The sequence below is a fragment of the Pseudonaja textilis genome, chromosome 3 (assembly GCF_049901715.1).
Source record: "Pseudonaja textilis isolate UNSWEBS1 chromosome 3, rPseTex1.2, whole genome shotgun sequence".
NCBI lineage: Eukaryota > Metazoa > Chordata > Lepidosauria > Squamata > Elapidae > Pseudonaja > Pseudonaja textilis.
In genome coordinates this window covers 33,693,799-33,718,614 of record NC_141992.1, presented here as the reverse complement: position 1 = coordinate 33,718,614, position 24,816 = coordinate 33,693,799, and the positions used below count along the sequence as shown (strand labels likewise).

Here is a 24,816-nt window from a genome sequence, read left to right as displayed (position 1 = left end):
TGGAATTGTATAGGAAGAAAAAGCTAAACCAAATCTTGGGTGGGAGTGATAAACTAGGTTTAGAAAGTGGGTTAATAAGGCAGTGATTTTAAAACTCCAAAACTGCTGATTTTATAATTGTGACTATTTCACATTGGCTTAAGCTCTGCAGAGTCAGGAATTAGAAGGTAATGCAAATGGACCTTATGACAATAATGATATATATACAACATTATATTAAAAACTCCGATATTTTATAAGGTGACCAAGGACTGCACCAACAAGAGATATCTCTGTTGTGCCATGATCTGGATTTGAATTACCAAGGAAAACTGTTGATTCATGAAGATTAAGTTATCAGAAAGCATAGCTGGGATGGGTTCACACATCACAGATGTATAATTGCTTTTTGATCTTTTAAGCTGTGGCACAAATTGTATTCTATTTTCTTCTCCAGGAATTAAAAATTGACTCTTTAGGAAATCAATAGGAGAGAAGGAAATCCTTTTGAATATATATCAGTTTCCTGTTTAGTGTGACCTTTCTTTGTTTGCATATCATTGTTACTTACATAATTTCATTTGTTTGTTCTTTGTGAGGGAACACTGTGCTGACTTTTCCTTTTGTGTTGAGCTGGACATTCTCATAAAATATGTTCCAGAGGAAAATTTTTAATTAATAAGCTTAATGGTATCTATTATAGGTTGTTTAAGCATCTCTAGTAAGCTGCATGTTCATACTAAATGTAACTTTTTCTTAAATTAAAATACATGTTTATGTATGTCTATCTCTACATGTATGTATGTGTATATATATTAAGTGCTTGTTGTTTTTAAAAACCCAAAACTATTACACTGCAAATTGGACTTCATATTGTATAAAAAAAAATTAAAAATATGTTGTTTCATGCTTCCCTTTTTCAAATATTTTTATGAAATTCTACACTTACACCTTGTTCCATATGCATGCCTTAGAATTTACCAAAGAAGGCACTTCCATAAAAATACATTCTCTTCTTCATGGTTAAATTGGAGATATAGTTATAATCCTGACATATATTAAGCAAAACTATGCTTAATTTACAATATATTCCAATATATATTGTCTTCCTTGATGTTGCTTGAAATTGGAGAATTGTTATCTATGAGGGTGTATACACATAGAAATGTAATACATGGAAGGTAAGGTATAAACTCTGTTTACAGAGCATGCTTAAACATAGTTTATTGAGTAAATCACAAGGGATAGCTTGCAATGTTTTTAGCTCTCTGAATAAACTAGGCCACAGATTTTTTTTCCATTGGTATCACACCATCTTTTCAGACCGTGACATCTGTTCAAAACTCAGGATTTGTGATATTTGCTGTAATGAGAAAGAACAACTGGGTCAGTCTGAGGCAGGAATTAACAAATACTAACTTAAAACCAAACAAACTACACTATGGAGCAGTGTAATGTGTCAATTTAATTGTGGTTTGTAAACTATAGTTTATAACTTCATATATGTAAACAAAGTCTGCTTGTAGGCCATGCGGTTTGCCGTCTCAGAGAAGGTTAATGTTTTAAAGCTGCAGATTATTTTACAGATAAGAATTTTCTTGGAAGGCTTTTCTGCATGAATATAATATCTTTTAACCATTAAGAAAATTAAAAATAATTAGAATAGAATACCTTTATTGTCATTGCATTCCACAAATACAATGAAATTTGAAAGCTACTCTAGTACAGTGCCCCAAACACCACATCACAATCACACTACAGAGTATTTAAAAATTAAAATAATAATAATAATAATAATTAATAAATAAAAACCTAGTCTAAAACCTATCTAAAACATTTAGTACGTTAAATAGTTTAAAAATGCCACTATATACATAGGACTAAATCACAAATGCACTGTTTGATTCAAGACATTTACTGCCTTGGAAAAGAAACTGTTTCTCAGTCTATTAGTCCTCATTTTAAGACACCTATAATGTCTCCCTGATGGTAACAGTTTGAAATATGAATGACCAGGATAAGAACTGTCTGTGGAGATTTTTAGTGCTCTAGAGAGGAGTCTGGTCTTCGTAATCTCTTCCAAAGAAGAGAGCAACCGATGAATTGAGTGTTTATGTATGTCTGATACTTGAAATAAGGTGGCACTTATTTAATGACCACTCATTCAGCAACTGTTCAAATATGGTGCTGAACAAATGGTAGTTACGACAGGTCCTTATACTTAACATTGGCTGTGGTTTCCTTGTGGTCGAATCACAGTTCAAGCATTTGTTGCCCAGTTGCCTTACTCTCTTGTAATCCCTTCCTCTCCCCCCCTCTTCCCTCTCCCTCTCCCTGCCTCCCCATACACACACAAATTCTACTATATTTACATAAATATTTAAGTGTAAATGAATTACATGTCTTCAGTGGATATTTGCGTTACCTAAACCAGGTTTTGAATGCAAGATCTCTTTTAGGATTGATATTCCTGTAATATATTCTCTGCGGACCTCAATTCCCACAACTACTATATTTGAATAACTTTTATAAATTCTTCATTCATTATATCCATATTTAAAATTAAAAATCACAGAACACGTCTGTGCATCTTTCCCTTTCATTTTATAATTATTTGTCTCAAGAGTAATAAGGTAATATGTGTGGGCATAAATAATCTAAAAGGGCTTTAAAAATTTGGAAAAATATGTTAAGAGTAAGAGAAAGAGTAATAAAAATGAATTATATAAAGCAGGGGTCTTCAAACTTGACAGCTTTAAGATTTGTGGACTTCAATTCCCAGAATTCCTCCTCCAGTCATGTTAGCTCAGGAATTCTGAGAGTTGAAGTCCACAAGTCTTAAACTTGCCAGGTTTGAAGACCCTTGACACTTTGAAATTCCGAATAAACCAAGCAAATGGTTGGCATATAAACGAACGAAAATGATATTGAAATCTCAAGAGGGAGATAGAGTATTAACAGATAATGTGGCTGTGCAAAAAGGATTTCATTGATATTACCCTAACTTGTATAAAGGACTTTACATTTGTGTAGAAAAAATGGATGAATATCTAAAAAGGATTACAGAGAAAGACAAATTATGAATGAACCTATAAGGGAAATCTCTGACGCTATAAAAGAAAGATTAAACTAGGAAAAGTGCCTGGACCAGATGGATTATTTTGTCTTTATTATAAATGTTTTGAGAATAACTTTTACAACTTCTAGAAAAGACGATGAATTCTATCCTACAGGGTGGAAGGATGTCAGGGCTGGAAAGAAGCTTTAATACAACAAAAGCTATGGACCAATCAATATTGGTACTGATTTATTCACAATACTGCTAATTGGTAGATTAAAGAAATTATTTTCAAGGACCATTGTGGGTTTTTACCAAAAAAGAAGAGTGAAGAACAGCATTAGAACATTAGAACAACATTAGGCTGAATATTTTGGAATATTTGGAGCAACACAAAAAAAGCAAGCTTAAAGTGTTAAAAAAAATATGAAAATACCCTAACACTCAAACAGAATTAATAAAACTGGGTATACAATTGAGAAGGTAAAATACTTGGGTATCACTGACAAATACAAGTAATCCTTGCTTAATGACTGATCACTTAGCAACCGTTCGAAATTATGACAGACCTCAGAGTTACTTTTAGAACCCATTTTCTAATTTCTGACAACTGCATGCACACTTGACCCCATGGTCACATACTGCATTTTGACAGCTTGAGACCTGACTTGCAGCCATTGCAACCTCTTCTGGTCATGTGATTGCAATTTTTGGTGTTTTGTGATTATTTCCAGTGTTTACTTCACTGGCAAAAGTTTCTGGCAAAAGCCCATGAGTAAAATTGATTTGCTTTATGACTACAGTGTTTGCTTGATGACTTATATCAGGGGTGTCAAACTCGATTTCATTGAAGGCCGCATCAGGATTGTATTTTACCTCGGAGGGCCAGAGTGGGCGTGGCCAGAGTGGGTGTGGTCAGCTCGACATCACTCATGTCAGTGGTGCCTGTGGTGGCCCAAGCCCTCTGCCAGAGAAAACAGGCTCCTGAGCTCTGTTTTTGGCTACAACGGCCTCCTGTAAGTAACCCTCTGCCAATGAAAACAGAGCTCAAGAAGGCTGTGTGCAGCCCACCTGAGTTCTGTTTTTGCTGGCAGAGGCACCGCAGGCCAGTCTTTCGCCATTTCCAGCGTGGCCCTGCAGGCCAGATCTAATCACCCCGCGGGCCGGATCTGGCCCCGCGGGCCTTGAGTTTGACACACCTGGCTTATAAAGGATATTCTTTAGTCTCACAATTTGCTGCTGCTTCAATAATAAAACAAATGGGGAGAATGGATAAAAAAAATAAATGGAATAGTCAAACAACCATGCTACTTTATTAGATTGTAGTATTGGTTCCAATCCCTTTTTGAGTAATTTTATGGGTTGCACCAATCCTTTTTGTTCACAATTATACATAATAACAAATAACATTAATTCTGTTTTGTTTCATTTCAGGTACAGTCTACTCTGCAGTATAAAGGCATTATGTACTCAGAGTGGAGGTCTCTACACCTTGTAATTCAAAATGATAAAGGTCATACCAGTGTACTTCATAGTTATCCTGAAAATGTGGGAAGGGAGGTGGCAAATGCTGTTGTCCGTCCTCTTGGCCAAATCTTGAATTTGTCATCAATGGCTGGAAATGAAAGTTTACTAAAAACTGACAAAGAAGTAAGTATCCATCTGCCCAATTTTAACTTCCATTTTATGTATGTCAATAAGGTTGTTTCTCTAATTTAAAAATAACAGTGCTAAGAAAGACATTTTTGTACATTCTGATAGAATGCATTCCACAATGAATTATAGCAGCAGCAAAGTATCATTTGAAAATACATATTGTCCCTAATTTGATGTAGATTTGTAACTAAATCTCTTGTTCTATTAGCTTGACAGGATCTGTGCCCATTGACATATTACAGGTAGTCCTCAAATTATGAATATTTGTTCAGCAATCATCTGAAGTTACAGTGGTGCCATACAAATAGTTCTTACTTCCAAGATCCTGAACTTAACTTGTGGAATGTTCTCATTATAAAAAAATGACCTACTTAGTAGTCCACCATCAATAATGGAGAATATTTGTAGGTCAAGGTTGAAATGAGGGGTCCTTGATGCTCTCTGAACTTGCTTGTTTTCTTGCAGATGTTTCCTTATCCTAACTAGGTAACATAATCAGTGCTAGTCACCAGCACGTATGATTGCAGGGATTCTTTCACTCTGCCCATATGCCCATCTCCCACCATGCCTGCCTTTTTGGCCTCCTGCCCTTCACAGCCCTGTGTTCCACTGCCCTCAGCTGACTTCACCATTTTTGCTTCAACAAGCATACCTGACATGGCCTTTTGTGTGGCAACTACTAGCTAATGTTGCATGGAACAGTTTCATCATGAGATGTGAGGAAGAAGGCCTCACATGTCCAGCAGTTGCCTCATGAAGGGCCAGGCTAGACCTGCCTTGTCAGCAACAGGAACAAAAAGAAGGTCAAGGCAGTGACTGAGGCAGTGGAGGGCAAGGAGGCAGTGGCAGACTTCATACCACTCACTGGGCTTGGGTGGCTGCAGCTTTGTACTATGATGCTGGGGCTTCCAGGAATGGCTGCAGTTTTTACTGCTATGTTAGGGCAGGGATATCAAACTCGTGTTGTCGGTAGGCCATGAGTTTGACAGCCCTGTGCCAGGGCTTCCAGGGATAGCTGGATCTTTGGGCATGCTTCTGGGTCAGGTTTGGGCAGCTGGGGTGAGGCTCCCAGAGGGTCTGGGGCTTTGCCTTTCAATGCTCATCTGGAATGATACCCAGGCCTGGTGTAACAAGAAGCACCTCAGCTGCAATGCAGCAAGAAGCTCTAGAGCTTTATGTATCAAAAGTGGTTTTTAGTTTTGAAAAGGCAACTGAAGTAATTTTTTGAGGAAGAAAATGAAATTTCGCTTCCTATCCTGGAAGCTTCATCAGTTGTATATTTATCAATAGGAAGCGAAACGTCATCATCTTCCTCCTCAGAAAATCACTCCAGTTGCCTTTTCAAAAATAAAAATCACTTCTGATACTACTATGACCTGGATGACTGGGAATCTTCATAGACACCTAGACTTGCATGGTTCTGGAGCTGCTTTTCATCCCACAGGGCAGGGGCCAGGGTGGCCATAAGTGTAGAGACATGGGGTGAGGTGGGGAGCAATTGTAGAAAGTTGAAGGGGAAGCAGTGCCTTGCCTTGGAAGAATAAAGGCTCAGAGTGGTGGGAACAAAGGAGAAGTAGCTTGAATTGAGGTCAGTCTCAGCTAACAACGGGTGGGATCCAATTAAAAGTGGCAATGGGGATTGCTGGGATTGCTGTCAATACAGGATGTGGTCACGTGATATTGTTACATCTACATTAATTGTTATAATTATCAGTACCAGTATTTCAATTGTTTTACTTTCCTTTACTCTGTGGTATGTAGGCACTTTACAAACCATGTCTTCAATGCATCCATTGCTTATCATTGCTCTTTGCTTTGAAAAGCATATAGCTACAGTATATTTCAGTAACTGAGATAACTACTCTAGAAGGTAGAAAATGTTTCTTAAAATTTCTTGACACATATATTTGTGGAAAATTGATGATTTAGCTGCTGCTGACATATGAAAAATGCCAATTTAGCATACCTACAATTTGATATAATAAATTGGGAAATAATTCAAAATAAGCAAAATACTTTTTACTTCATAAAATAATTATAGTGTGACTTTAATAAATTGTCACTTATTACTAAAGTACATCAAGAAAATTCAGTGTTTAAATTTACATTTTGTGCCAAGCCATATTTAATTCTAACTGTGCTTTAATGAAAAAGCTTATTGATCTGGTTCATACCTAAAGCTACAAACTACACTAAAAAAGTTAAGGTTTTCTTGTCCAGTTGTGTCCGACTTTAGGGCATGGTGCTCATCTTCATTTCTTGACTGTAGGAGCCAGTGTTGTCCAAGAATATTTTTCCTGGTCATGTGGTCAGCATGGCTATATGTCAGAGGTACACAAAACATTGTTACCTTCCTCCTGAAGTGGTACCTGTTAATCTACTCACATTTGCATGCTTTCAAAACTGCTAAGTGGACAAACCACACTGGCGAGGTTCAAACAATTTTAGTAAATTCTGACTGTAGTTTGCCATTAGAACATGTTCACTATATTCATAGTGGCTCAACTACTCTGTGCTCAAATCATATACCTCACATGTCATGCAGCAATTGCTATGATCATTTGTAACTTCAGTTAAATTATAGTTAATTAACAGTTATATGGAATTTGTTCTATTTGGAAAATTTCCCCCTTTTTTTCAATTCCCGTTTTCTCTGTTCAGAAGACTAAAGGAATGTCTAAAGGAATGACATTGTGAAATTGTTGGGTATACTTACACATTACCATTCAGATTACGTGAGAAATGAAACCTCTCTGGGGGACATTTATGGATCCCCCTTAGCCAAGTTCCTCCAGATTGAAGAAGCTACTTCGATAAACAGCAAAATGTTTCAAATAAAAAAAAAAGTCCAATTCCCATGACTCAACTTCCAGACAACTGTACCTGTACAACTGAGAAACTTCATTAATATCTTGTATGGTTGTGTCTGTAAAGTTCAGTTGCTCAGTCCAGAGCACCTTCCCCCCCCCCAAAAATGAGGCTCATTAAGGTTTTCTTTTGTGTACTTGAAACAGTTGATTTATGTAATAAGTTCAGAAAAGATTTATCTCTGACTATTCTCCCATGTATATCATTGTATAAACAATTTTGTACTGAGGTTTTGTGAACAACTACACCAGCATCAGCTAAACTTTTTAGGAGCTCCTTTGCATAGCTCCGTGGATTCTGTTTTGCAGATGCTGTCCTATTTTTCAACTATCCCAGCAGAGATATTTCTTGGTCTTCCAGGGCTTGCCTTCTCTTCAAATATTTCATGTAACTGTTTCATGTACAATGCTTCTGGCACCTGAAATTTCTAGCTGGAAACATTTAGAGATATTTTTATAGTCTTCCTTTCTAACAGTGAATTATCTTGTTTCAAATATTCAGACAACTGCCTAGAAACAGATAGAGCAACAATCACAACTCAAGAGTTAAAAATAACAATATTTGTTTTATTCACCTGATTAATTGTAGACCTAGTGAATTAGTCACCTTTTGGTCCCTATTAACAACTTTACAGTAAAATGGAAATTAAAGAACAAAAAAGCACTAAATCGATCAGAAGGCATTTCAAATTCACCATTATCTTGCACATATTCACCATTATCTTGAATCTGTAAATCTGTAGATGTAAATAATAAGTATACATTCACATCTGCAAAACGATGTCATGCTTAACTTTGTACCATGTATAGGCTTGTTAAGTTCTATTCACTATGGATTCACTGAAACATACAAACAATATACAATTTGTAGCCCACCGCTATACATAATAATTCTAGACCCAAGTATTTTTAATATAGTTGATAAAGAACTAGATTTCATTTTTCAAACTTGATTGCTTATATTTTTGCCAGTGCTGGTATTAATACTGCTCCATTTTTATTTTCTTAGGTAAAATGGACAATGGAGGTGGTTTGCTATGGGCTGACTCTCCCTTTGGATGGTGAGACAGTGAAATACTGTGTTGATGTATATACAGATTGGATTATGGCTCTAGTTATACCTAAAGATACCATTCCTCCACCTGTTATTAAAGAACCAAATCTTTATGTTCAGAGCATTCTCAAGCATTTACAGAACCTCTTTGTACCTAGGTAAGTAATGTAGAGCAAATAATTTTATGTCTCTATAATTATTAATCAAGACAAAATAATAGTCCATACTATCAGCCATCATTTATCTTAAAATTATAACTAATACTTGTTTTAGATTACTCATTAATTGTAGAAAAATCTTGGTAACTTTTGTTGTAGAAAAGTGTTTTAATTTAGTATTTATGTTTTTGAGTCAATAAAATTTTTATTCTTTAAAATGATATTTGTACATTTGTAATCATGTTAAACTCTGCAACAAATTGTCAGCAGCTGAAGTAAAATATTTAAGCTAAAAATATAATGCCCTACGTGTTTCAAGCTCTTCTGTAAACAGGATCTCAGAAAATGGTACATTTGTAGAAGAACTAGTAGGTATTTTGAATTAAACAAGGTAGCTCAGAGATTTCAAAGTATTCTACTTATTGCTGACTTTAGATGCTTTGAAGAAATCTTTTTATGTCTAACCTCTCTTAATCCTGCTGTCAGGGAGCATATTACACTAGGGAACAAGACTCATATGGAGTTTCATTTATCAAGTTTAACGTCAGGAAATGTTAGAATAGAGAATCTTGGAAATGCAAGAATAGAAATCAGTTCAACAGAACTCCCACTCTCATTTAACAAACAATTTGTTAAGGGAATCTGTTTTTCCTCAAATACAAAACTGAAGGGCTATGTATCCTTTTTCCAGTATTGTAACATCAATTTGTAATTAGGGACATTTTGAAATACTTACTCTTGTTTCCCAACTTTAGTCTTTGAAGATAACTTTTTTTCAGTTTATGTTGTTAGGGTCTGTTTTCTTCTTTATAGGCAGGACCAAGGTTCCAGTCAAATTAAATTGTGTTTGCAAGTTTTAAAAGCTGTACAGAAATTGGCTCATGAATCAACCATTATGGCTAGAGAAACATGGGAAGTTTTATTATTGTTTCTACTGCAGATTAATGATACTCTACTGGCACCTCCAACAGTACAAGGTTAGACATAGCTTTTCTTATTTATTACTTCCCAATAAACTTTTACCTAGAGATTATATAATTAAAAACATCCTGTTTTTTCTTACTGTTTTAACATTTTAAAGCATCATTATGCTAAAATGATGTTGAAATATTAGACTTGTTCTCTAATATTCATTAAACTGAAAGTACATCTTTTCTGATGAATCAATTTTTAATCTCCAATTTGTTGATACCCATATGATGTTTTTAAGGACTTGCAATATTTGTGAGCCTCAGATCAAAATCTAATCTAGTTTGCAATAGACCCCAAAGATTTCTCATACCCACAATCCTGGAAATAAAACACGGTTTTCCCTATATGTTATTCCAATAAGGTATCCTAATCTTATTGGAGACAAATAATAACTTTCCAATAAGGCCCATGAATTTATTCCATGTACACTGAAATATTTTTATTTTGCATATTTGACTGATAAAATATTAGCCCAATTATAGTTTTGCAAGTCCAGTAAATTAAAACAGTCATCCACAAATGTTAATTTCAGCTTAGCTAATGAAATTCTTGGGTAGCTGTTTTCTGTTGTTTTTACGAAAATATTTTATCTGTAATTGACATTAGAATACCTCAGAAGACATAATTCAGAAGAGAGAATGTATTCATTTTAATAGTATTAATTATAACCTACAAATTTAATAGAATTTTAATACATCCAATAACATCCAAATCAATCTATTCTAAAAGTTTCAATATTTTTATTTCTATATATTAGAAGTGTTGAAAATAACATTTTCCATGAATTTAATATATACATGGAGTTTCCATATAGTTCTGAATAAAGCTGATTATTCTGGTACATGATCAGAAAGCTATGTCATAGTTGAGTATACAATGCAAACAGTTATACCTAGATGGATCACAATTATCCATTAATATAAAAATAATAGAGGATTCCTTCCAAGGAAGATTTTTAAAATGTTCTTTGCTTTGTTAGGTGGTATTGCTGAAAATCTGGCTGAAAAATTGATAGGTGTATTGTTTGAAGTCTGGTTGCTAGCCTGTTCTCGATGTTTTCCCACACCACCTTATTGGAAAACTGCCAAAGAGATGGTAGCAAATTGGAGACATCATTCTGCAGTGGTAGAGCAGTGGAGTAAAGTCATCTGTGCACTCACTGCTAGGTAGGCTATCTCTTTTTTCGGTATTGAATTTGGCATTACTAAATGATGCAGTTGATATTAATATTTCAGGAGATCCCCTTGGGCATTGCTTTTTCTATTCAAATTGACGTTTACCACAGCTGAATTATTACATTTACTAAGTGTAAACTTTTGAATTTGTTCTTAAATGTAATTTCTCAGAGTAAACTGGGTTCTGAATGGTCACATAGCAGAATGCAGATCAGAGCTCCCATTATCATTTGTTATTTTGTATATTTTTTTTCTTGGAAATAGAAAATTGTCAAATCATGAAAAGTCATGCAAAATAATTATGTAATATATCATTTTTATTATTAGTCCAAAAGGAAAATCTATTGCTAGGATTCTGAATGGGAGCAAGACATATTCTTTTGCCTTTGTCAACTATTATACCACAAAATCCTTGCAAAAAAACCATGGATGAATCTTAAAGAAATATTATATGTAAGGAGGGGCTGTATATATTATTATTGTAAGCTCTTTGTTTTTCATAATCACTGCAATATTAAGAGTAACTCTGCATTTATGAATATTCCCATTTGAGCAAGGATGTTTCCTGTCGCTGTATAACCAGTTAATTTCTTTAAATTTATTTCATTGGAGTACAAATCAACTGTTAACTGTAATTTTGTTAGGTTTAAAAGAAGAATTTTTAAAGTGTTAATTAGGTTGATTATAATTTGGATGTTTACATGAATATTTATAAGGATTTTGTTCAGCAAATGCCTCCCTTGAAATATAGATACTTCTATATGTACTGAAATCAGTCAGAACCCTAAAACCATTAAAAGGCCTATTTTTGTTCCTAGATTGTTGCGTTTTACATATGGCCCTTCATTTCCACCTTTTAAAATTCCTGATGAAGATGCGAACTTGATACCTCCTGAAATGGATAATGAATGTGTTGCCCAGACTTGGTTTCGCTTTTTACATATGCTGAGGTATTGTACAGAACATAAATCATGTAATGTTTTTAGCAAGTTATGCATGTATGAGTTTTTTTGGATAAACACTTATTGAAATACATCGGCCTTTTTGTGAAATGGCTCTGTAGTAGTTCAGGATCCAGATATTCAAACCAATAATAAAATAAAAACCCAATCTTGTTAATCCAGTGACTGAGTATCTTTCATTCTAGAAATAAATTAACCTGTGGAGCCATCTAACTTAATCTAAGCATTTGATATTTTGGAGTTGTCCTCAGTACAGTTTCTGTACAGTTCTGACTGAAAACATTTTTTCTGGTGACTTTAAAAAAATAGTTGTTCTGAAATTCGTCATAACTTATCAGTATTTTACTAATTGTGTTTCACATAGCTCTATACTGATGTTTCTCAATTTTGGACACTTGAAGATATATGGACTTCAATTCTCAGAATTACCCAGCCAGCCTGGGTTAAAAAGCATGGTTACCTGAGGAATTCTGGGAGTTGAAGTCTGCACATCTTCAAGTGGCCACAGTTGAGAAATACTGCTCTAAACACTAAAACTAATAATTCCTCCACTCCCTCTATAATTTTAGTCCATTCACCAAACATTCATAAAACTGAACCATTTTTATAATGTTGTTGCATTTGCATACAAGCGTTATGTGCCCCTAGATGACCATAATTAATAATATTTTAAATCTAAATCCCTAAACAACATGCCATCTTTATTAGCTAAGTATTGGATAAGTTGTTTATTATTCTTGGTCTATTAAGTTTTAAACACTTCATCTTCAGAACATATTTAAAAAAACAAATTCATGCAGCACTTTAGAAATGGCAAGCTTTGTGATAAATTTGTCCATTGGCATTAAAAACTTAAGGAATGATGTAGTTTCCAAACATTCAAGAATGATGCAATCTTTTAATTTTTTAAAAAAAGAATCTTTTAAAATTAACATAGCCAATGTATTCCAGGGATTTTCCTTCATCAGGTCAGTGATTACATAATATTCTTTTTCTTTGTAGCAATCCTGTGGATTTGAGTAATCCAGCGATAATAAGTTCTACCCCCAAATTTCAGGAACAGTTCCTAAATGTGAGTGGAATTGCTCAGGAATTGAATCAGTATCCCTGCCTTAAACATCTGCCTCAAATATTCTTTCGTGCTATGCGTGGGATTAGTTGCTTAGTGGACGCATTTCTAGGTAAAGTATTTTAACTGATAAGATGTTACTTTCCTCTTTTTGTGGTTTAGATTAATGGATTTTAACATTTAATATTCATTTATTTAACAGTACAGTTGTGTCCTGCAGGGATAGAATTGCATATGTGTCAATGACATTATCTGCACATTTGAAATAAATTTTATTTCAAATAATTGGCAGGTGTTAGTCTTCTTATGAGCTTCATTTTCCACTTCTGACTCCCATTTGTCTCTCTTACGTATACTTTCCGGGGATAAAATTTAAGGTGGACAAAACTATTCCTAAAGTATTAAGTTAGAAGGTATATAGCAAATCCTTGGGTGATCCTATTGTCTTTCAGGAAACCAGCCAAGTCTTTTTCTGGTCAGGTTTGTGTAGTCTTTCTAATAGGTATTGAACATAGATTATTAATATATTTAACAAAATGCCTTGAAATATTTATGGTTCCTACATGAATAATTTGCATTGAAGCATTTTCAGGATTTTGGCTTTGCTGTTAGCTAAAACGATTGCCTGTTTTTGTATGAAACCATAATTTTCAGTTAAAATTGAATATAAAATGTCATTTTCCTCAGGAACTGCTTTTTTGGAAATGTTTCTATTGTGGCACATAATGTATCAGAAATATACTCTCTCTCTTTAGGAGTTGCTGCATTTACAACCAGTGGGTGCGAAAGATTACCCAGATATGGTATTAAAACTTGTTGCACTCTCTTGGGTGACAAGAATCTCAGCAGATGGGTGGTGATTTTAACAGTGGTTGGCTTTGAATCAAATTTTGGAAAGCTGCAGTATTCTGTCATGATAGTTTCTTAGTATAAATTGATATGTAATTGATATATGTAATAATACTTAAAATATAACATTTTATTTAATTTTTAAAGTTGAAAAAAGATTTCCTTTTTGCTATAAAATTGGGCTTCTTTTCACTGCTGTGGATTATGTATATATATATATATATATATATTCACACAACTACCATTCCTTAAGATCTTTCAGTCATGTTAATAAGTTTCTCTCACCCTGCAACAAAATTAATGTGATGTTCCCAAATTGTATAATTTTAACCATTTTATAAATGCAAAATTTAATAGTATCTATATTCAGTCTTGTTAATGACATTGGTCTGCCCCTACTATAAAGACACAGCTATGTTAACAATTCCACAGCTGTGTATTTAATTCTTTATGTAATTTGTCTATGGTCCTAATTTATTCTAATAACATTAACATACTTCTATGCAGGAACATATTAAGACATGTTTAAAATTTCTAAATATTGAGAAATAAGGAAAATATCTCATAAATTAAAATTTTTGAAACATTCATGAAGGGATTGCTTGAATAAAGGGGAAGGATTCTTTCTACGGGGCAGAATGCTTTAGTAATTTCAAAAGTGCAGTGTATATTGCCAAACCTGAGATGGCTGACAAAAATGAGTATTTAAATAGCAACTGAAGTTCCATACAAATAAATATAGAATGATTCACTTTAGGCAAAATTCCTAACTTCAGATAATTTCTGATAGTGATTGTGGTAATGGGAACTGAATGTGAAAGTCTTGAGGTTTTGATATGAATTCAGTCTTTGGATGCTATTAAAAAAAACAGAAAAAGAGGATGCATATTAGGATAGTTAGGATAACTATAAAATTTACTACTAGTAAAATACTTTGAAGTAGTTTGAAGCTGGTGCTCTGATGTATATTTCTAGCGTTTGCTACTCTATGATACTCTGTAACAGAAAAAAGTATAAAAAACATAATTTGCCTAATCAGAGAAGTTTCCTTGAGAAATAATATGGTGTAGCTTCAAAAACAGGTGTAATGGAAATATATACAATTATTATTTGAGATGAAAAAATGTGATAATACCAGCATTTGAACTCTATTGCTGTGATGGCGAACCTATGGCACTCATGCTAGGGGTGGCACACATAGCCTCTGTAGGCACGTGAGCCGTTGCCCCAGCTCAGTTCAGCATGCATGCACGCGCCTCCCACCGACCAGCTGGTCTTCGGTTCTCTGCCGCGCATGCACAGCAGGCTAGGTGCATGCGTGGGACAGAGCGCATGCATGGGGGATGAGCGTGCATGCGTAGGGATGCAGGCATATTGCATTTTGGGGATGTGCATGCATGCTTTGGCCACTCGGTGCCAAAAAGGTTAGCCGTCACTGATGTATTGCAATGATTTTCAGCTGTTGATACATAGGACTAATGCAGTGGAGTATGGAGTGAAAACTTAAAACTTACCAAAAATTATAAGTATTATAATAGAATAACTTGAAATCTATTTTAAGAAGTGGTCTTTCCATAATGATTGGATCTGCACTCTTTGTTAAAATTATTGATGAGTTATAAGTTATTTTAAAAACCCTGAGAATTACTGAATGAATGAAAAAAGAGTGGGAATTTTAGAACAAATAAAATTAGATTACTGTTCTCTGGAATTTGCTGCCAGCAGAATTTGCTGATGCCAAATATAACAACTTTAGTTATATTTAAAAGAAGATAAATACACAGAGACTAAGCCTAGGTATTCAAATAATTGGTAGTTATGATATCTGTGTATTCAGAACTGCAATGTTAGAGGTTGAATAGATAATTAAATATTCAATACTATTGAATAAGGAGCTGACAGGGAGCATGAGCAGGATGATGATATTGTACATGTCTAATTTATGGGTTTCCTGTTGGCATCTGCTTGACTGCTGTGTATAGATTCCTGGTCTAGCTAACCCAGAAAGGCTGTTACGCCTGTTAGTGGAAAAAAACATGATGTGTACAAATAGGTTAACATAACATAGTTTGAAAATAAGCAGATCAACTACAATACTTTCCTGTCACTAGTCCTGTTAAAATAGACTATGAAAGAATATAATTAAATAATATGGACTTTTTTTTACAGAATGCTATTTAAAATTTATTGCAGCGTGAGAGAGCTACACTTAATCATGAGTCAAATGCACAATTTGCATTAAAAATCAATCTTAGAATTATTTGTTGATTTAAAGCTCATAAAAGCCCGAACATTTGAATAATTGTTTAATAACAGAATACTGCTTCTTTCTCTTTGTTAAACTACAACAAACAGATCTGTTTCAGTTGTGCTGATTGTGATACCAAGGCATGCGAAAGAGAGCTGTCAATCAGTCACTTATAAATTCTTTATCCTTTTATCTGTGAATTAAAGACCTCCCTTAATATTTTCAATTGTGAATGAAGAATTCTGTCTTGCATTTGAAATTTGAAAATGACAGCAAAATAGTGAGCTCCAGAAATGCAGTAATCAAGATCACATTGATACAGAAGAAATACATTATGCCTTTGGTTTCCCTGGGCTGCCACAACAAATTTACAGAGGTGCTATGTTATTGTGAACTACCAGCTCAAAGTAGTTCACAATTTTGGCTTTGGTCGACCACCATGGAGTTTAGTTTTGTTGGAAACAGCTTTTCTATAGACTTCAATGTAATTTGATTGCTCATATGTCACTTTGAGGCAACCAGATTCCTCAGTCATCAAGAGAAGTTTTATCAAAGGTTCAGAAAGTTGTTGAGGGCCTCTTTTCTTGTTCATTTTTAAAATCCTCCAACTTCACAGCTAAAGCAGAATAAAACAATAAAGGACATAATTTTATGAGAAAAACTGAGGAGCTTTCCTATCCTTATTCCTTAGGGTTACTAAATTGGAAGTCAGTTGTAGCAAGATTGATTTCTGAAGCTTATATAAATGAGATTCCCATAAAATGGTTTGGCAAATATTCATGAGCAATTTGTAGTTTGATGCAAAAGAACTTTGCTATAAAACAAACAATACATTGTTTCTAAAATGAGAAGAATGAACTTTGGCTCCAGTGTTAATTTTTAATATTTACTACAATAAAGTTGAATTCTGTGGTGTTTTAAAAAGAAATTTAAGCACTGCATTTTCAAGCCTTTTTTAAAAAATAAAATTTTTATTTGGGTTTTCACAAAACATAATACAAGTAAAATTTCTTTTTTTGAGAATAGCATGGTCCTGGGTTATCACATCTCCATACAGACACAAATTTAATTTCATATTCATCTTTGTGTTCTATTCCATATCTTATTACTATTTTAACACTTTCTCAATAATTTTTCCCTTCCCTTAATTTTCTCAATCTTACTTTTAATTATCTCATTCCTTCCTAAATTCAATTTTATATATATATATCTTTTTCTAAGTTTCAATATCTAGTCATTATATTTATACTTTTGTCTGTCCTGTTTCAATTTCATATTTTCTCATTAAACAAAATTTTTCCCTGTAGTTACTAATTGGAGTATGACACCTTTGTATCTTTTAATTTTTATCCATTCAACTCTTATTTAAACTTCAATTTATGCTTTTACAATTATAACATTCAGTATAACACATAACTTTCAGTTGAATTCTGCTTGGTACATTCTTAAAATACGCACTAAGTTCTTAAACTATATATATATATATATATATATATAAAACAATAATAAATAAAATACTTATTCTATTCCAATTCAGCTCTATCATTAATGTTAGTTATAATCTTTGACATCTTTAACATTTCTTTTCAATAGGGTATCGTACTTCCAGGAACACTTATAATATTTCCATAATTTTTTCATGTTTCTTTCATATTGCTCTTCACTTAAATTTTTATAACACATTCATAATAATTAAAATGTTCCCCTCCTTTCCTAATTTCATTCTCTCATTCTCTTTATTTCATTTATTTATTAAACATTACAATGAATATTTTATCAACCATTTTAATCACACTTGTTTCATATTTTCAAAGTTCATTTCTATTTCTAATATAACAATACTATCTTATGTACCCTTGCAGAATCCCCCTTTCAATTAAGTTTTCACCCATTATCTCTGTGTCTTTTAAATAGGCTTATACCCTTAATCCTTGTACGTTTTTCCTGTTTCTCTATGTATTATTTCTGTCTTTTATAATTTATTTTCCTTTCCCTCTTCCCCCTTATCTTCTCCCTTCCCTTTTCGACCCCTTCTCTAATTCTGATTCTCTCTTCTGTAATCCTCTCTTCTGTTTCTTCCTAATGTTGTAATTACTTTTCAAACTATTCTTTTTTGTTTGTTTTTTCAGATCTTAAATTTTTCACTCTCTTCCCCCCTTTCTTCCCCCCCCCACATAGAATTACTTGGTCATTGAAGATGGCTTCTTCTTTGTCCTGCCCTTCTTGTTCTACCGGCATTTCTTGTTGTTTCTCATAGTTCAGGATCTCTATTTCTAAAAATTGAAATACGAAGCCAAAGAACCTCTTCCTTCTTGTGCATCTTCTTTCTGTTTTTTAAGTTCCATTCTCAATTCTTCCAAGAGTGATCCCATTTTAAAAACTTTTAAACAACTACCCAATTAATTTTAGTCCTTTAGATCCAAAAGCCAAAAATCCAAAAATCACCAAGTAATCCAAATAATCCAAAGCTATTTCTTCTTGCTTCTTTTTTCTACTTTTTCTTCCTGGTGTTCTCTTACATCTTGTTACGAAGTTTCAGTTAAAATGTATCTTTTAGGAATCTTGTTAAAATTTCACTGTTAATTCCTTTCACTTTCAGGTGGCCTCCTCTATTTTTCCAGCTCCCACCCTTTTGTTTTTTTTCCTTCTTTTAAAAATTTTTGAGAATCCAGAAACCTTTATTATCCCTTTGACATTTTATTTTCAGCTTAAATACCTGTTAATGTCAAAGTGGATTTTGCCAGTTTCTGGGTTAAATCTCTTAGTTGTCAAAATAGGGAAGAAAAGAAAAAAGACCAAGTCCTTTCCCTTCCCTCTCTCATTCGCCGCTTCAAAGTCTTCTTTGGGAGCAGTGTTGTTCTTTATAATTCAAATTCCAGGGTACCTTATATTGTTGCTTTTTCAGTTCGACCCGGTAAGCCAAAACTTTCTCTTCTTATCTTCTTCCTGCACATGCTTTTCTGGTGGAGTTCTTCTTTGAGGTGGCCATTTCTGACCACCGATGCAACCGCCTTTGGGAAAGGAAGTAATGGCCAGCTGGGGAGGAGAAATGCGACTCTCCTCGACCCTGCTGGCAGTCTCCCCCCTCTTCACCATATCTGGGGGGGCTTAGCCCCGAAACCAGCCAGCTCAGGGCGCTCCAGTGGCGAGCACAGATCGAAACTGCGCACGATCGCAGATTTCAGTCTGTCGCCAAAGACACTCAAACCGGAAGCCCTGCATTTTGAAGCCTTAAGTTACATTGATACTTTCTTGCTATATATTTGGAGTGGGCAATTGGGGCAAATGGCTCTATGCATACCACTTGTATATTTTGTGCCATATTTTGTCCCCAAAATATCTTGAAATCCAACTGCCAAAATTCTGCAACAAGATGAATGAAGGGGTTATTTTTAATTATTTTTGTAGTATTAGGGCAATGTTGTGGAGGAGGAATGAGATAAAATGCTTTTATTCTGATTCCTAAACCCATCCTTTAACAGAAAGTTGTATTCCCACAAGTAGGAAAACAAACTGAAATGTTGGCCCTTCTTTTCAGTAAGCTACATCTTTTCATTGGAAGCTACATCTTGGCTTCAGCTACCAACTCTATCTGAAACCTTCCTTGGAGAAGTTCTATTTCCCAGTAATTGTGTGCCTGTGGCACACTAATATGTGTGTGTGGGTATGTGTATATCTGTTTATATAACTCCACAAAGCCACAATCCCAAATATAGACAGAGAAAGACAAAAGTATCTTATTAATTGTATTAATAAATACAATTGAATTCATTGTAAAATAGAAAGCTCTGTTAATTATTTCTTACAGAAATAGAAAAACAAACATGGAAATGGAATACAACAAAAGTGTAACTGCATGTAAAAGAGAAGGAAGAAAAAAGAGCAGGATGGGGGGAAAAAAATAAATAAAAGAAAGCTACTCATTATTTCTTCAATAATGACTAATTGTTTGTGGTGGCCTGACAACTCACCACTGATCCCTTGTACATTTCTTTATTTTCAACAGCTGAGGCTGTCCAAAGTATTCAAAGGGGGCAAAACACTCACTGAAGCATTTAAACCAGCCATAGTTTAACTCTGCTAATAGTTCCAGTTCCAGGGAGAATGTTACCTGTTCAAGATACCCAGGCGGAAAACTGAGAAAACCCTTTCAAGCAACTGGGGCTCCTTCTCAGCCTTTCAGAGCATATCATTGATGTAACACATCAAAAAGAGGGTGCTTGGTTGGCCTATAATGAAGTGTCCCTTATGAATGCTTCTAAACCAGCTTTTTCTATCTGACCAGTATTGTAAGGTTGACTCCCTCAAGTTACAGTTAATTATTTCAGAGGGAGAAATGCTTTTTAATATCATAATATTAACTGATATTTCATAAGTGAAATGTTTGCAAAAGCAAGTACAATTTTTTTGAAAGTAGAGCATCATATCACTGCATACTTTTATGTAGAATTGTTTCATTGAGCTTCTTGTCACATAAAGATTTTTCCCATAAATGTCTAATCAGTTCACCCCTACTGGTTTTCTGTAGCTTATCACTTTGAAGAGTATTCAACTAGATATAAGAAAGCTGTGCATTTAACTTTAATATTTTATTACTTATGTTAGAGATAGACCATTCTCTTAAAATTTTGAAGATGACCATTAAACAATTTGATTTAAAAAAATAACTTCCTTTTTTCTTCTTCCTTTCTATAGTTTTCTTTCTGTTTTCATGGTATACATTCAAATCTAGTTATGTTTTGATTAATATATTATTTTAAATTTTTTGCATCTTTCTAGCCTTAGAAAGACTAAATTTCTAAAAAGATACTACTGACTTTAGGAAGAACTTCAGGTTCAAATTGATGTTACACTTTTCAGGTATTTCAAGGCCCCGGGCTGACAGTGCTCCACCTACACCAGTAAATAGATTGAGCATGCCCCAAACTGCAGCTGTTAATACAACCCCACCTCATAATCGAAGACATCGTGCTGTAACTGTGAATAAGCCAACAATGAAAAACAGCACAGTAAGTCTTTAACCTTAGCAACAGTTATGCTGTGTTGACATTTCTTATAATTCAGATGATAATTGACATATTATAAGCAGTATATTAGAGTTCTAAATGAATGTTTTTCTGTTTTTTTCATTCAAATAGGCTAACACTGCTCATGCTTCCAAACACCAGCCATCTTCTACTTCTCCGCTGTCTAGCCCAAACCAGACTAGTTCTGAACCTCGACCGTTACCTGCTCCTCACAGGCCAAAAGTTAATAGTATCTTGAACCTCTTTGGATCATGGCTGTTTGATGCAGCCTTTGTTCATTGTAAGCTTCATAATGGAATAAACAGGGACAGCAGTATGACTGGTAAATATTTCCACCCATTTTGTACACCTCATCCTCTTTCTTGGCATTAACATGTTTGACTAACCAGAATTAAAACCTGAAAAATTATATGATTAACTTATGTCAGTGTGAAATATTATCTTAATTTAATATAAATAGCATCTTGATTTTATTGACCACTTAAGGGACTGTAACAATTAAAAGTCAAATTTTGCAGTTAGGTCACTTATTTTCACTGACACTAATAAAGATGTCTTCTGCAACTTATTGGCTAAGAGAAAGTGGCACGAAGGGAATTGTTTACATCTATGCCTTTAAAAAGCATTACTTCAAAGCCAAATTTCCTAACTGAATTATTTCAAGCAGTTAATTAGTAGAACAGGCAGGAAAGCACTATAATAAGATGTGCCTGCGTTATTTCATTAGTGCTGTTTTTTTTTCCAGAATTGCCATTTGGGTTTCTTTCAGAATTTATGTTATGAAATCGGTGCATTTCAATGATTAGTTAAATTCTTTAGCTTCAAGGGTTCTGTAAACCTGTAGTTTTCAATCTTTGATGATTAGTTTTCTTTTATCTGACTTTCTCATGATTTTTAAAATTTACATATAAAACTGGACATAACAGAAACAATGTATTATAATGTTCCAGATAATAATGGAATGAAGCTTTTGGCTCATAGTTTTTTTCCTAGCTCAATAAGAATACATCATGTTGATATAACTCAGAATCACATTGCATAATACTTTGTAGTAGCTTGTAATTCTGTATTCTATGGAAAATATAACCACTGACTTGACCCTCACTGTAAAATTCTCAAGCCTTTACTGTAGTAATAAATACTGTAGTATTTATTGATATTTAAACATATAATACTAAGAATTTGGAAGTGCAAAAGGTTTCTTTGTTTTTTTCATATGTTTCGTATTGTTAGCATTCTAGTACTTAGTCTAATTTGAATTGTGTAATACGTAGCTGACTGGCTGATCTAGAAAGCAAAATTAATTTGGAGCTGTTTAGTATTTAAGCTACCTAAGATGTCCAGGGCTATAGGCTAGACTGGGAAGTTGAAAAAAGTGTTTTAGAAAAAGGCAATAGCAAATAATTTCAATATCAAGACAGTAAAACTCCATGTATATGTTAGTAAATTAATAGAAACTTAGCTCAGCTGAGATAGAATTTTTCTGTATTATGATATAGGCAACAGGAACAAGAATTTAATTTTTTTTAAAGCTTTTAAAAATAATGAGCTATAGAGAATATAAGATCTATACACAAAGGGCTTGCAGCCCTGCAATATGCAAAATTTGAGAACTGCCTATAGCTACCAAATTCTCCTATCAATCAGACAACTCCAGAAATATTTATCTGGATTTTTTTTCAGGAAATATTCAGGAAATGGAAATATATACCATTGTTTGCTCCCCTCCCCCTTTTCAGGTTTTATAATACTTGGCACACTGTCATTGGAAGAACTATCTGGAATCTTTCATTTCTCAGATTGAAGTGTTTGATCAGAATTTCATTCTCAATTCTCTCAAAGCTACTGGGACTTTTCTCAGAATTTCTAATGGTTCAAGCACTCACTGATCACCCCAATTATTGTCCTCATTTCTTGCCATCTTTCTTTCCTGTTCTGTCCTTATAGAGCAACCATTGAGATTCTGTGGCTGCTTTTCATTTTTGGATGCAACTTTATCATACAGAGTTCTGCACCTCATATTACTGTTCTGTATCATTTTATCCCAAGGCCTTCATTATACTTATTTTAGAGTTTCCCCACCTGGAGTTTCCTCCCTCCCTCCCTCCCTCTTAAAAACCAAGAGACCATTAGTTCTATTCCTGCCTTAGCTACAAAGTAAACATATACGTATGATTGCTTGTCTGAGGTGATAGTTCTTTGATTAGAGTATTGTTTAGTGCTTTAAGTGTTTGGTGTTAATCCTGGTATATATCCTTGCTTATCTGGGTATTGACTGCTGGCGAAGAAGTCTTCTGGTCTTTTTGGTTCCTTTTAGCAGTAAACAAGCAGTAAACAATAGCATAATCCATAAAGTACCAAGAAATAAACAATATTCCCACAGACAGGGTGTAGAGATGCTGTCTAAGAAATAGTCAGATGAGAGGCAGGAGCTCCCAGTGACTTAACAGTCAAGAGCAAAAAAATTTAGGAAGGGCCTGCCCTAATGAATTAAGCAGTTACAAGTGCTGCCAGGAAGTTTCAACTTTCAGACTTTCAGGGTTCTGTTATTTACAGTAAAATAAAATCAGGTCATCTAATTGTATCTCCTGTCTGGTTTACCTGGGAGTTCTGACACAGGCAAACTACTGTATATAATCAGAAAGCAAACTCTGTTCCCTTCTAAACTGAAGATATTACCTAGCAAGCAACAAAAGTTAGACAACACCAACGGCTTCACAGTTCAACCCTGAACTACATATATTCTCTTCCATTGGGGACTAATTGATAAGCCACTGCAATCCCAGCAATACTGTCCTTGAGTGACTTTTACTGGTTGTTACCTGAATACCCATCCCAATCCAAGCCATTCCAGGCTTGGGCCATCCCTGCCCTGAACCATAGTAAGAAATTGCCTCCAACTCCCCCATCTCCCTATCTCCCCCCCCCCATCTCTCTCTGCCTTTTGACTGTTCTTCACTTTGCCTTGCCTTTGTGGAATAACAAATAGCCCCAGAATTTTGCAACTCCGCAAGGAGTCACAAGGAGCCACAGCCATCCCAGTCCCTTGCTACCCTCCGCTCCAAGATTCCTGCCTCCCTGCACTCCACTATCCCAGTTGACTTTCATCACTGTCTTCTTGCTCCTGATGATGATGAGCAGATCCTGCTTATAACTACTCATGCCCTAATCAAGTCCAGATTTGACTACTGCAATGTGCTGTACATGGGGCTGCCCTTAAAGAATATCCAGAAACTTCAATTGAAACAGTGTGCTTCTTCAACAGTGCATGTTACATCTCTGTTCTACAAGCTGCATTGGTTGCCAGTTTGCTTTTGGGTCTACCTCAAAGTGCTGGTTTTAAACTTTCAAGACATGGGAGTGGGCTATCTGTGCGTATTTCAGATGAATGAAACCCTTGTTTAAAGCTCTACTGTGCTACTGCTAAATTCAAATACACAAAACTAAACTAAGTGGATAGTGTGATCACTGTTTGCTTTATGAAGTGATAGACAAATTCAGAAGAGTTGTAATAACTAAGTGAATAATTAACTGTTGTTAGACCAGAAGAATTGCTGGCCACGCAAGGAGGTACTGTAAAGAAATGAAGGAGTGTCTATCTTTTCTGTAACTTCTCAACATTCGAGTGTCATGTGCCTGTTTGTGTAGGCTTAACTACATGTTATGCAGTATAAACTAATAGATTCACATGAATTTTTGAGTCTAATTTCAAACCATTTTCTCTGTTCTGTCCTTTTTTTTC

The 24,816-nt window shown here is 34.5% G+C and overlaps 1 protein-coding gene across 8 annotated transcripts in view; it reads left to right on the top strand.

Annotated features, from left to right (window-relative positions):
* The window catches only part of RALGAPB (Ral GTPase activating protein non-catalytic subunit beta), a 68,959-nt gene that overhangs the window by 6,223 nt on the left and 37,920 nt on the right, over positions 1 to 24,816 (top strand). For 4 of the 8 annotated variants that reach the window (XM_087929189.1, XM_087929188.1, XM_087929187.1 and 1 more), the window contains exons 2-10: positions 4,472 to 4,687; positions 8,570 to 8,772; positions 9,586 to 9,749; positions 10,724 to 10,910; positions 11,738 to 11,869; positions 12,884 to 13,062; positions 13,706 to 13,753; positions 20,908 to 21,056; positions 21,186 to 21,396. In XM_087929189.1, the coding sequence (XP_087785315.1) occupies positions 4,472 to 4,687; positions 8,570 to 8,772; positions 9,586 to 9,749; positions 10,724 to 10,910; positions 11,738 to 11,869; positions 12,884 to 13,062; positions 13,706 to 13,753; positions 20,908 to 21,056; positions 21,186 to 21,396 (1,489 nt within the window). The remainder of the gene's footprint in view (positions 1 to 4,471; positions 4,688 to 8,569; positions 8,773 to 9,585; positions 9,750 to 10,723; positions 10,911 to 11,737; positions 11,870 to 12,883; positions 13,063 to 13,705; positions 13,754 to 20,907; positions 21,057 to 21,185; positions 21,397 to 24,816) is intronic. The other 4 variants (XM_026697673.2, XM_026697672.2, XM_026697675.2 and 1 more) reach the window with 1 other exon arrangement.